This window comes from Dendrobates tinctorius, unplaced genomic scaffold, assembly GCF_039654945.1.
Source record: "Dendrobates tinctorius isolate UK_male_01 unplaced genomic scaffold, ASM3965494v1 ptg000019l, whole genome shotgun sequence".
NCBI lineage: Eukaryota > Metazoa > Chordata > Amphibia > Anura > Dendrobatidae > Dendrobates > Dendrobates tinctorius.
The window spans coordinates 55,459,674-55,474,108 of record NW_027361687.1 but is presented as its reverse complement, the minus strand read 5'-3'; the positions used below and the strand labels follow the sequence as shown (position 1 = coordinate 55,474,108).

The following is a 14,435-nucleotide window of genomic DNA, read 5'->3' as shown; positions in this document are numbered from 1 at the left end:
TTGTTGTCCGGCACCAGTTGCTGAAGTGAAGACATCTCACATCACTGTCCCCTGCTCGTGCTGTAATCAGCGCTAGCAAGGGACAATGTTGAGAGTTGTATTCAACTGTTAACAGCCAGAACAGATGGTGACTGATGGGTATATTCATCAGCCACTGCCTGCACTATAAATAAATTTAAAATCTGATGTGGGGTTCCAGAATGACATGGGGATAATCAGCCAGGCAAAACTGTCAGCTGCACGCTGCAACCCTCAGCTGTCAGCTTGAGCGAGGCTGGTTATCATGAATAGAAGGGTTCTCACAACGTATTTTTTATAAGAAATAATTATAAAAACAGTTTGGGTTGCCCCACTATTTTTGACTACCAGCCAAGCGAAAGCAACCAGCTGGGTGCTGGTATTCTTAGGCTGGTAAGGGACCATGGATATTGCCCACAAACCTAAAAATAGCAGCCCACAGCCACCCCAGAAAAAGCTCATCTATTAGATGCACCAATTTTGGTGCTTTTCCTGGCTCTTCTCACTTACCTTGTGGCCGGGGCAAGTGGGATTCATATTTGTAGGGTTGATGTTACCTTTGTATTTTCTGATGACATCAAGTCTATAATCCTATAGCTATATTTTAAATAAACACACAGTCAGAATAAAGTTCTTTAATTGAAAGAATGACAAAAACTCCATTAATGAATCTAAATTAAACCAGACTCACCTTATCACCCATTCCACTGAAGCCATGGTTTCCTGTAATATAACAAAAATAAAAAATGACCATATCCCTCACCTGCCCATCGTTCTGTCACATGCTGTAATCCATGTATGAGGATAATCAGTGTTCAACCTGGACTGTGTCAAAATGTGACCGTTGAGGCTGAGAACCACTGAGGAATAAGATGCTGCGAGTTCAGCATAAGTGACCAGCAAAGTTTACGCTGGTCACTGAGGCTGCTTTCCTAGTCTCTAATAGCCATGCCATGCCGTACTGTAATTTCCTATAACAACCCATTAATATAAACCATCCATTGTGTCATATATGGTTCTAACTTATGCCTCAGCACGGTATGGCATAGTCTACTACACTATTCCATAGAATAATGGAAAAAGTATTCTTATCCTTATTAGTCCAGTATATATCTAAACTACACGTTTTCATGTAGCATGTTTGGTTTATGCCAAAGTCAGCTTTCCTGACGCATACATCAAACATATTTTATAACTGAAGTGTGAATAGATTTTTTCTTTTTCACAACATCTACAAGTTGTTGTCAAACTCAACTTTTTCACCACCATTATGCTCCTCACATTTTCTTTCAGATACAGGCTAAGTTATATGGAGAACTCAAACCAAACAAGTTCAAATGTTTTCTTTCTTCTTGGCTTATCTACTGTTCCTTTTCTTCAGGTTTTATGCTTTCTTATTTTCTTGGTAATGTACATGAGTACATTTTCAGGAAACCTTCTACTTATTATCGTAGTGACCACCAACCCAACATTACACACCCCTATGTACTTCTTTTTGAGTAATCTCTCTGTTATTGACATCAGCTTTTCCTCCAGCATTGTTCCTGTACTCCTCAAAAATACTTTATCCAAGGACAAGAGTATTTCCCTACTTGCCTGTGCTTTTCAGATGTTCTTTGCATTGGTACTTGGGGCAACAGAGTGCATTTTACTTTCAGTCATGGCTTATGACAGGTTTGTCGCCATCTGTAGACCATTACATTACAACACTATTATGAGCAAGAAGGTGTATGTTTGTTTAGCTATAGTATCATGGAGTATTGGTTTAATAAATGCACTAATACATGTGACCCTCGTTTTCCAGTTACCTTTCTGTAGGTCTCATGAAGTCAAAAATATCTTTTGTGAGGTGCCTCCTTTCTTAAAACTATCCTGCAAAGAGCCTTGGCTCAATGAGGTTGCAATGTATATAGCAACCGGCATCATTGTTATGTTTGCTTTCTTCTTGACTGTAGTTTCATATGTACAAATAATTTCCACAGTTTTGAAGATTCGCTCCTCAGAAGGAAGGCAGAAAGCTTTCTCTACATGCGCCTCGCACCTCACTGTTGTCTCCCTCTATTATGGAACCCTCATGTTCGTGTATCTTCAACCTCGATCTTCTTTCTCTTCGGAAATAGGCAAGACCATTACTGTTCTCTATACAGTGGTCACTCCTATGTTGAATCCCATAATCTACAGTATCAGAAATAAGGATGTTAAGAACTGTGCATTAAAGCTTATGAAAAAGAGAATCAAATCTTAAACAGAAAGGAGGGTTTCATAGCCAACATGAAAATGAACACCCCTTGCAGTGCCATATTTTACCACCCAATCAGTGTCAGACTGAAGAACATTGGGCTCACCAGAGGATTTGATTCTGGGGGCTCACCTTTCTCCCCCACTCAAGAGCCCCATAACACTGCAAGGTTTACACTATGAATTCACCTGAAGAAGAAGCCAGGGCCCACCGGAGGATTCTCCAGATCTCTGGTGGGCCAGTCCAACCCTGCACCCAATAAAAAATGGAAGAAGGAATGACAATAAACCCTAAATAATACTACTTTCTTTGCTAAAGGTGGTAAGCACTTGTATTGGGCTTCATATCTACAATAACTCTAGAGTTAGAAAAAAGAAGACGTGACATAGCCATCAAGACCCTCTGAGGTAATGCCCACCCCAAGTTTGCTAACAATGTACATTTTTTGGAGAGAATAGTCCTGAGTAGGCTCTCACCATTTGGTAGCTGTGATGATGAAACTCTTATTGGTTCACCTGGTGAGGTGGATCTTTTAAGACCAAAGTGATCAGCAAAAACAGAACATGACAGTGTAGCGGAGTGAGGGATGATGCATGTGTAAGGAGATGACCATGTTGCCCTCATCCCCACTTGAAGAAACAAGTTTAATGTTATATGATGTATTGTGAACTATGATGTACAGGGTGGGCCATTTATATGGATACAACTAAATAAAATGGGAATGGTTGGTGATATCAACTTCCTGTTTGTGGCACATTAGTATATGGGAGGGGGGAAACTTTTCAAGATGAGTGGTGACCATTGCGGCCATTTTGAAGTTGACCATTTTGGATACAACTTTTTTTTTCAATGGGAAGAGGGTCATGTGACACATCAAACTTATTGAGAATTTCACAAGAAAAATAATGGTCTGCTTGGTTTTAACGTAACTTTATTCTTTCATGAGTTATTTACAAGTTTATGACCACTTATAAAATGTTTTCAAAGTGCTGCCCATTGTGTTGGATTGTCAATGCAACCCTCTTCTCCCATTCTTGACACTATTAACACTCCAAGAATAAAAACAATTAAAAACCAGACAAAAACTCCAATGTCCGTAATAGGACTACAAGCCGTGCCCCTCTACCTCCTTAACATTTATTAGAGTGAATACCATGTAAGAGGTTTAAACAATATTTTCAATACCTAGTACAATCAGTAATTATAACACTACCTATACAGATGCTTAAGTGTCCAATAAGTGTATGACTGCAATGCTGCATAGGTGCAAGCAAATACACTTGGAACAAGATAAGTTGATGCCTTACACCCAATCAGCACAATGAATGCACAGAAATAAATAAGCAAAGAGGGCAGAAATGACTCAATACCGGGTACAGGAAAAGACTGCAAGAAGAATCAATAACACAGGTCAACGAAAAAAAAATTTTTTTCTGGTGTCCAAAATATTTTAATGAATTTGGGGTATTTTTGGGGTGCTGATTCTGAATATGTCATCAGTTTTGCCAGATTGGCTCAAGTTTTTGAGATTTTTGGTATCTTATTTATAGCACTTGTTGGTAAATGCGACGCATCATCTCATTAATTTCTTTGGATTAGTACTTGAACTGAGCAGTTCTCAATATAGTTTTGTGTTAATTAGTGTTCTAAAAGTTTGTTCATAGCTTGATTTTTGCACTAACTTTATGTTGTTGTCTGTTTTCCAGTGAAAAGCATGAACTCATCATGAAGAAGTTGTCTTAACGATCCAGACTCATTCTGTTACATTTGTGGTGAATATACACTGCCAAAACATAGAAGAAACATAACACACTTCGTAAAAAAAGTGTATTTTGCCTATTTTGGGGTTATGCTTGGGGACCAAGACAAGTTTTGGGCACCACACATAGTGTGCAAAGCATGTATCGAATTATTACGAAAATGGAGCAAAGGACAAAGAAAAAGCTTCAAATTTGGTGTTCCAATGGTGTGGAGAGAGCCAAAAAATCATCATGATGACTGTTATTTATGGTAAACACAGGTACAGGCACATCTTCACAATGAGGGACAGGCCTTCTTGCAGATTCCATGTTACTCCCATTTTCGTTTCTTATGCTTATTGAATCCTTGCACTTGCACTGCACAGAAATAACAGTCATCATGATGATTTTTTGGCTCTCTCCACACCATTGGAACACCAAATTTGAAGCTTTTTCTTTGTCCTTTGCTCCATTTTCGTAATAATTCGATACATGCTTTGCACACTATGTGTGGTGCCCAAAACTTGTCTTGGTCCCCAAGCATAACCCCAAAATAGGCAAAATACACTTTTTTTACGAAGTGTGTTATGTTTCTTCTATGTTTTGGCAGTGTATATTCACCACAAATGTAACAGAATGAGTCTGGATCGTTAAGACAACTTCTTCATGATGAGTTCATGTTTTTCACTGGAAAACAGACAACAACATAAAGTTAGTGCAAAAATCAAGCTATGAACAAACTTTTAGAACACTAATTAACACAAAACTATATTGAGAACTGCTCAGTTCAAGTACTAATCCAAAGAAATTAATGAGATGATGCGTCGCATTTACCAACAAGTGCTATAAATAAGATACCAAAAATCTCAAAAACTTGAGCCAATCTGGCAAAACTGATGACATATTCAGAATCAGCACCCCAAAAATACCCTAAATTCGATGAAATATCTTTGGCACCAAAAATGCTGTTGACCAGTGTAATCTATGTGGCCTTATAATACTACTAGATGGTGGCCCAATTCTAACGCATTGGGTATTATAGAATATGGCCAGCGGGAGACCAACGTTCAAAAGATGGTCCAGGATGATCCACCACGATCTGCGATCTCACAGCGGGGGCCTGGTCGCTGCTGCGTGTCACACTGAGACTAAGTACCCATGTTGCAGAAATGCTGCGCAAATTTCCACAGCATTTCCAGCCGCGAGAAAAAACGCATGTGAACTTGCGTTTTCTCACGGAAAACATGCGTTTTTCACGCGATTTTCGTATGCGGAATTCAAGCACATGTCAAGCAATTTGAAGCATCTCTTGGAATGTGATTGACAGGTTCGTCACACTTGTCAAGCATAGTGTTTGACAATTGTGATCAACTTTTTACTATTGATGTTGCCTATGCAGCATCAATAGTTAAAGATAGAATGTAAAAAATAATTTAAAAAATTTAAAAAAAAGGTTATTCTCACCTTCTGATGGCCCCCGATCTCCTCTCCACGCTCTTGGCATCTCAGTAATGCTTAGCGCGAAGGACCGGAGATCATGTCACTCTCGTGAGAGCGCGACGTCATTAGCGGTCTTTCGCGCAAAGCATTACTGGGAACGGAAGATACCGGGCGCATAGTGAGAGGGGAGAAAGAGTCTGGGGGCTGTCGGAAGGTGAGCATATCACTATTTTTTATTTTAATTCTATTTTTTTACAGGTTTATGGTACCCAGGGACTGGGTCATCTCCCGGCTGCGTCGCCGCTGACCTCCGTGCGGCAGAAGATGACCAGCGGTAACCGTCGGGAGATCAGCGGCTAGCACTGCAGATCTCCCGACGGTAGCGGTGTCGTGCATCGTTCAAATTCCGCGCCATTTCGTGGCCGGACTGTGCCTTTCGCTGATTGGTCGCGGCCGGCCGGGCGCGACCAATCAGCAACGCGGGATTTCCGCTACAGACAGACAGAATTAGACGATTATATAGTAGATCTGTACCCAGTGGTGCATCTAGCATATTTGGTTGAAGCACAATGACAGCCCAAATAAAACCATCAGTGCTCGAAAGGTCAGTTATGGAGGGGAGAGGCAGGCTGCAAATTGCCCAACGCTTGTCACCAGAAAACTGTCTTCTTCAAGGGCCGTGACAAGAGAGTTATAGCACGTCTTATAAATACCTTGGATGATCAAAGTGGATTTGTCGCAGCTGAGGGATCTGAGTTCAGGGATGGGAACGCTCTGCTGCTCTCGCTCCCCGGAAGGGATGTACTGTTATCATAGTAACCCAAGACACTGCGCATACATTACAAACATAGAGGAACAGATCAGCTCCTTAGGCTACTTTCACATTTGCGCCGTTTTGCGCAGCGTTTTGTGCACATATAAAACGCAAGCAAACAACGCTTGCAGCGCAGCGTGCTGATGACAACAAAAAAACGCATTTTTTGGGTTTTCATGCTTTTTTTGCATGCGTCTGCGTTTTTTATGTGTGTGCGTTGTCTAAGTGTCACATTACACAGGAGGAAAATCCTTGAAAAATTCTTGAAACAGACTCCACCAATGGGCGTGTGTCATGGGAAATCTTTATATATAACCTGTTTACAGCTGAATTCTTCAGATTTGGTTGCTTTTTCCTTTGTGAAAATGGATCTGCGTTAATAATAATAATCTTTATTTTTATATAGCGCTACACTAACATATTTCACAGCGCTTTACAGTTTGCACACATTATCATCACTGTCCCCGATGGGGCTCACAATCTAAATTCCCTATCAGTATGTCTTTGGAACATGGGAGGAAACCGGAGTACTCAGAGGAAACCCATGCAAACACGGGGAGAACATACAAACTCCTTGCAGATGTTGTCACCCCTGAGCCACCATGCTGCCAGGGATTGTACATATGATATGTATTTTCTCCATCATCTCTTCAGTTTATTCACCACACACTGACTAGAGGATGTGGTTAATTGCAAGGTATATCTAGAATCCCCTGGCCTTGAGTCACAAAGAGTGAAATGATGATGGTAAAAACACACCATCCTCAATTCACTCTTTATGATACCTGGCAAGGTAATATTAGCAGACTGAAGAGACTGGTGGTGAAAATACAAGTCATATATTTGTGTTTTTGACTACACATATCTCTAGGAATGACACAAGAAACGTGTCATTAATGGAGCTATGTGGTGGCAAAAACACAAAGTGTACGGGGCAGTGTGTGTACGGCGCAGTGTGTAGGTGGAAAAAAAACATTAATCAAACAGTATTAGGGGAAACCAGGTTTTGACATTTATTAAAAAAAATAAAAATCAAAAGGTTTTATTGGGAATGACATTTAGGGGAAGATGGTGGCAAGTTGGGGGTGTGAAGAGACGAGGAATGGCTAGAAGGCGAGGAAGGGGTTCTAGGGGAAGGGGCAACAAAAGTTGGGGGGAAATGAGCTCAGGGATGAAACTCGAGGCAGGTTGAAACACAGTGTGAAGTGAAGGGGGAGGGACGGTCAAAGTTTTCCTCTTTTTGTGTCTCCTGTGTCCTTGTGTGTCCTGCCTGGACCTCCTGGAGCTGGGTGACCGCCTTGACCTTTCTGACAGCCTGGAGCTGGGTGACCTTTGCTGTGTGGGAGCAAATATGGAATGGGGTCCCCCATTTGCTGCTGCTGATGCTACCGCTGCTCGGTGGTGGCGGTGCCAGTGCTGGTCCTTGCAGGAGAAGTGGTGGCGGCAGTGCTTGTCCAGGCAGGAGGAGTGGTGGTGGCAGTGCTGGTCCAGGCTGGAGGAGTGGTGGTGGTGGCGGTGCTCCAAGCAGGCATGGTGGTGGCAGTGGTGGTCCAAACAGGAGCAGCGCTTGCCATGGTGGTGGTGGTGGAGTGTCCTGCAGCACTCGGCCTTGGAGTGGTGTAGTGGTGTCCGGCTTGGCTTGGAATGCAGGTGGCCGTGCAGTGGTATGCAGCTGAAGTCGGTAGTGAGGTGAAGCGAGTCAGTGGTGGCACAGTTGGAAATGACACCACTGACTGCTGCATGTACTCACTCTGCTGCATAGCCTGCAAGAAAGCAGTGTTGCAGGCCTGCATCACAGTCAGCTGGAGATCTGGACCAAGGTGATCCGCCATGGCCCGTTTAATTTTGCTGAAAAAATGGTGCGCTGGTCTGTTGAGGTCGGCTTCCATATGGTCAAGGTGACTGTCGACAGAGTGGAAGCGGTGGTCCATGTGGTTAAAATCGCTTTCCACTCTGTCTGACAGCACCTTGATGCCATTCTGAAAGACCGAGCTCAAGTGAAGGAACTCGGGCATCACATTCCTGTCCGAGGCCCTCTAAAGATGGCGGGAAGTGCCCGCAAAACCAGTGGCAGAGACCTGGGACAGGGGAAGACCTGACATACCAGCGTCCTGATCTCCAGTTGTCTGTGTTGCCGACCTGCAAGCTGCTTCCTGGCTGTCGGATGGCTGGGACGGGTCCGAGGTCGTTCGATGAAGGACCGCTCCAGGGACAGGTTGCAGGGTGCTGCTCCAGGTGCTGTGAAAAGAAAAGAAAAACATTAGTATCATGCATTTACAAGCGCCAACTCCTGTGGAGTAGAAAAGCACAGAGTAAAAAACAATACAATACAACAAAATACTTACGCTCTCGTGGCACGGACCGGTCTTAGGAACTCCAACAGCCGATGGTATCTATATTTTGTTCTGGTCCTTGCCGCAGCACCACTGCAACCCTGGCCCTCCTGACGAACATCCCTGTTGAAGCGGTCCTTCATCGAGCGCCAACGGGTTCTGACTTTGTTCACTGTGGAAAAAAGAAATAAAAAAAATTAGACAATGCACTGATGGTCAAATCACTAGCATCGCACACACTTGTGTGTTCACGGCCAAGGTGACTGCGGCATCACACAGCAATACAATAGACAATGCACTATTGGCCATGATAACACAAATGTGTATGATGCTAAAATATCTCTAGCATCACACACACCTGTGTGATCACGGCCAAGAGTCACTGCGGCATCACACATCAATACAATAGACAATGCACTGTTGGCCATGATAACACAAATGTGTATGATGCTAAAATATCTCTAGCATCACACACACCTATGTGATCATGGCCAAGAGTCACTGCCACATTGAAGAGCATTGAAATACTTACGAAAATCCTTGCGGACCCGGGGAGAGACATTGTCCCAGCCATCCATCAGTGCTGCGGCTACCTCATTCCACAGCCGCTGGGTCACCACCTTGTCCGCGTGCTGCAGATCATGGCTGTCCCACAATGGGACTCGCTGCTGGACCCAGTTGATCAGGGCGTCGTTGTCCAGGGTGATTTCTTTGTCCCATTGTAGAGCCTAGAAAAAAAAGAAAAACATTATAATCTTGGAAAGATTTGGAAATGAAAAAGATAGAAAAAGATACAGAAAAGAAGAAAGATTGAAGATGAAAAACAGGACATAAAAAAAGGCAGGGGGGAAAAAATAAAAAAAGGACATTCACAGTCAGTCTATACTTACAGGCCGTCTCCCCGCTAGCACTTGGACTGGCTTCTCCTGCTGTTCGTCCTCCAAAACCGTGGCCGATGAGGTCTGAAAAAGAACAAAAATTAATTTGCCACATGTGTACATGCAGCAGCAAATACTTACCCAAAATGTAGGGCAGGAAGATACTCACTTCACTCTCTGCTTGGGCCAGTTCACCCTGGGCCGGTGTGTACTCCTCTCCAGAAGACATGCTGCAATAAAAAAAAATACATTAGTACATAATAAATTTAAAAGAGGACAGGCAGACATTAGGTTAGAATACTCACATTCCTGAAGTTCCTGCTTGTCTCAAAATAACTGGATCCTCTTGTGTCACTTGTAGGCTGTCTGTATCTGTCGAGTAGTGGTCTGCCAGTGCAAACACCTTCTTTTTGTTAGCGTGGCTGGTCTGAGCCGGAATCTCCAGGAGTGGACCCTCTGGGCCGTGGCACAGAGGGGCCCCGGGCGAGCTGCCAGGTGGAACCGACAGCAAAAGAACAACAAGGTTTACCCGTACAGCCCTCCAAACAAATGCAGTGGACCCATATAATAAAGATGGCAAAACAGGTGCAAAAATACCAATCAAGCAACTGCTCCAGCCTACCAATACATGGAGGGGGCGATTGCCTGGTATTTTGATGCACAAAACCAGGTGGAACCGACCCCTATACAGGGACCGTTAGGAACAGGCCCAGGGGTTTGAGTACCACGGTAGCCGATACCGAGAGGGGTGGCTCAGGATGGACTGGAGTAGGACTGTGGGACTGAAGTGTAGATGACAGAACAGAGCTGGAACACAGGAGACAGGAATGGAGTAAGACTATAGACTGGAACGTGGAGGAACTGAAGTGTAGATGACAGGACAGACTTGGAACACAGGAGACAGGAATAAAGGAGGATGGAAGGACTGGAGCAGGATGGAACAGAAACACCGGAGGCAGGACTGGAGTAGGATGGCAGGACTGGAGCAGGATGTAACAGGAACATCGGAGGCAGGACTGGAGTAGGATGGCAGGACTGGAGCAGGATGGAACAGGAACAACAGAGGCAGGACTGGAGTAGGACGGCAGGACTGGAGCAGGATGGAACAGGAACACCTGGAGGCAGGACTGAGAATACTGCATAGAACACGGAAGACAGGCTGCGAGGCTGCTGCAGGAAACACCAAGGACGGCACCGAGAGGCTGCAGAGAGCACAGAAGGAAGCAGGGTCCAGTGTGCAAGGTAACACAACGATCAGGCGCCTCCCTCAGGGGGAAGCGGCCTGATATGGCCCCGTCTGGTCTGCCATTGGACCGATGGTGCTTCCGGGTCAGGGCACAGTCGGAGCACAAGAAGGAGAAGGGAGGTGCGGCCGCGGCCTATGGCGCATGCGCATTGCATGCAGAGATGGCGTCGGCCGCGAGCCCGTCAGAGGTGACCACCATGGCCGTCGGGTGACGAGAGGCTGCGGCGTGGGAGCGGAGGCCGGGAGAGTATGCAGAGATGGTGTGGGATTGGAGGCCGGGTGAGTATGTCAGAGCGGTGTAACAGTAACCCCTCCCCTAAGCCGCCCTCCACAGAGATTAGCAAGAAATCTCTTGAGGATACGGGGAGCATTGATATTCTCCCGAGGTTCCCAGGATCTCTCCTCAGGACCAAAGCCCTTACAATCAACAAGAAAGAATGTCCTACCTCTAACCTTCTTCATAGCGAGAATGTCCTGCACTTCAAAGACATCATCGGTACCCACCGGCTGAGGACCAGGATCAGGTAAGGAATGGAAGCGATTCAGCACCGCAGGTTTCAGGAGAGAGACGTGGAAGGTGTTTGGGACCAAGAGCGAAGCAGGCAACCTCAATTTGTAGGCGACCTCGTTGATACGTCCAAGAATTTCAAATGGACCGATGTAGCAAGGTCCCAACTTGCAATGCGGGGGTCCCTTTTTAGGATCAGCAAGGCATAATCTGACATGTGGGCCAATGTTCCCGGTGTCAATGATGCACTGCGAGTGCTGGTTGGAGGAGCACTTTCTGGCAAATCCACATCCCTCCAGTCACGCACAAACCCTGTACCAGACCTTGCCACACCAACATTTTCACTTGCCCCACGAGATGCATCCTCCTCCCCTAAGTAATCATCCCCATCATCATCCTCCTCCTCCTCTTCTTCCTCCAACTCGTCCAGGAGAGGTCCCTGAGCAGACAATGGCTGAATGTCATCAAGGATTCCCTCCACCTCTTCCTCCTCGTCAACATTGGCTGCAGACGCCTGCTCCTTAAGGTGCGTCAAAGTTTGCATGAGCAGACGCATAAGTGGGATGCTCATGCTTAGGATGGCGTCATCTGCGCTTACTAGCCGTGTGCATTCCTCAAAACACTGAAGGACTTTACAGAGGTCTTTCAGCTTCGACCACTGCACACCTGTCAACTCCATGTCTGCTCTCAAAGTGCCTGGCCGTGTATCCTCCCACAAATGCATTATGGCCTGCCTCTGCTCGCACAGCCGCTCCACCATGTGCAGGGTGGAGTTCCACCTTGTTGCAATGTCGATAATGAGGCGGTGGTTGGGAAGGTGGAGCAATCGCTGCAGCTTCTGCATACGAACGGAGTGTACAGGCGACCGGCGGATGTGCGCGCACAGTCTTCGCACCTTCTGGAGCAGGGCTGTTAACTCCGGATAATTTTTGAGGAAGCACTGCACCACCAGGTTCAAGGTGTGAGCCAAGCAAGGTATGTGGCTGAGTTTTGAAAGGGCTATGGCTGCCACAAAATTATGGCCGTTATCAATAACTACCTTGCCTGCCTCAAGATGTACACTGCCCAGCCATGACTCAGTTTGTCGCTTCAAGTACTCGGCCAGCACCTCGGCGGTGTGTCTGTCGCCCAAACACATCATCTGCAACACAGCCTGCTGAAGCTTTCCACTAGCTGCTCGATAGGGGGACACCTCGTGTGCAACAGTGGCAGCTGCAGATGGAGTGCTCATACAACTGCGCTCTGTGGACGAGCTTTCGCTTCTGGAGGAGGAGGAGGAGGGTCGAACGCCTACAGCCAACTGTTTCCTATACCGTGGGCTAGGCAGCACTGTCCCACCACCGCTGTCCCCTGTGGACCCTGCATCCACTACATTAACCCAGTGCGCAGTGATGGATACGTAACGGCCCTGGCCATGCCGACTGGACCATGCATCAGTTGTGAGGTGCACCTTTCCACTCACTGACTGCTTGAGTGCATGGACAATGCGGTCTTTTACATGATGGTGGAGGGCTGGGATGGCTTTGCGAGAGAAGAAGTGGCGACTGGGTAGGTCATAGCGTGGTACTGCATAGGCCATGAGTTCGCGGAAAGCTGCACTTTCCACCAACCGAAAGGGCATCATCTCAAACGAGATTAGTTTGGCAATGTGGGCGTTCAAACCCAGTGTACGCGGATGAGAGACTGAGTACTTTCTTGACCTACTCATAGTGTCTGGGAGGGTGAGCTGGACTTGAGAGCTGCATATGGTGGAAGTAGCGGTGGACAGGGCGGACTGAGAGAGGGTTGATGATGGTGATGGAGTTGGTGTTCTTTCTGATGGCCTAGATTCAGTATTTCGTTGATATAACAGTGGGATTCCCTGACTGCTGTGGCCTTGCAACGACACCTCAACATTTGCTGCTGTGCTAACCGGTGGGCTTACAGTGGGAGAAAAAATGTAGCGTTGCTGACTACCTTCTTTGTGATCAGTTGCACATGTGGCACTTGAGGTTTGGTGTTGTGGGAAGGGGCACCTGAGTCTCATCAGGGTCAGAATCTGGCTCTGTACACTGCGAGGACAATGTAGTGCTCTGAGTGAATGTACCAGCAGAATCATCTATCAGCGGCTGTGCATCAGTGCACTCCATGTCAGATTCATCTTGGCTTGGGTAATTCACCATTTCACTTGATAATCCAGGCATGGTATGTGAAAACAGCTCCGTGGAGTAATCAGTAGTATGGCCTGCATCATCCTTCAATCTTGGTTGGGGTGAAGGACACAAGGAAAGGTGTGGTTCATGAACATGAGCCTCCAATGACGACTCAGTGCTTTTACTTTTTACAACTTCAGAAGAGGAGGCGATAGAGCTGGAGGCTGAGTCAGCAATGTAAGACAAAACTTTTTCCTGATGCTCTGGCTTTAAAAGCGGTTTGCCAACTCCTAGAAAACTAAGCCTTCGAAGCCTTATGGAGCCAGACGATGACGCAGGCTCAACACCTCCTGCATTCGGTCCTATTTTGCTCTTGCCACTACCATCAGATCCACCACCAACACCATCATTACCAGCTGCCAACCCCGCCCAATTCCACGGCCTCTTCCACCAGCCTTCCTCATTTTTTGTAGAAATGTAGACAAAATCCAACATACTGTATAGTAATGTAAAACAAGGTACAAGGTGTCTATAGGACAGGGGAGATTTTGAATTTCTGCACACACTAGTGGACACTGGACACTTTTGGATTGTGTGAGGCCCACTGAATATCAGAGCGCTATGTCACAGGCTCGATGGCACAGGTGTGAAAAAAGTGACTACAGGATCACAGAGATTTTGAATTTCTGCACACACTTGTGGACACTGGACACTTTTGGATTGTGTGAGGCCCACTGAATATCAGAGCGCTATGTCACAGGCTCGATGGCACAGGTGTGAAAAAAGTGACTACAGGATAAGGGAGATTTTGAATTTCTGCAGACACTTGTGGACACTGGACACTTCGATTGTGTGAGGCCCACTGAATATCAGAGCGCTATGTCACAGGCTCGATGGCACAGGTGTGAAAAAAGTGACTACAGGATAAGGGAAATTTTGAATTTCTGCACACACTTGTGGACACTGGATACTTGGATTGTGTGAGGCCCACTGAATATCAGAGCGCTATGTCACAGGCTCGATGGCACAGGTGTGAAAAAAGTGACTACAGGATAAGGGAGATTTTGAATTTCTGCACACACTTGTGG

General features: G+C 45.9%; 1 protein-coding gene across 1 annotated transcript; it reads left to right on the top strand.

Annotated features, from left to right (window-relative positions):
* The first annotated feature begins 1,288 nt into the window (after positions 1-1,288).
* Positions 1,289-2,263, top strand: LOC141082641 (olfactory receptor 5AR1-like). Its single transcript, XM_073566593.1, has one exon. It carries the CDS (start codon positions 1,289-1,291, stop codon positions 2,261-2,263), a length of 975 nt encoding a protein of 324 aa, XP_073422694.1.
* Positions 2,264-14,435: the final 12,172 nt, after the last annotated feature.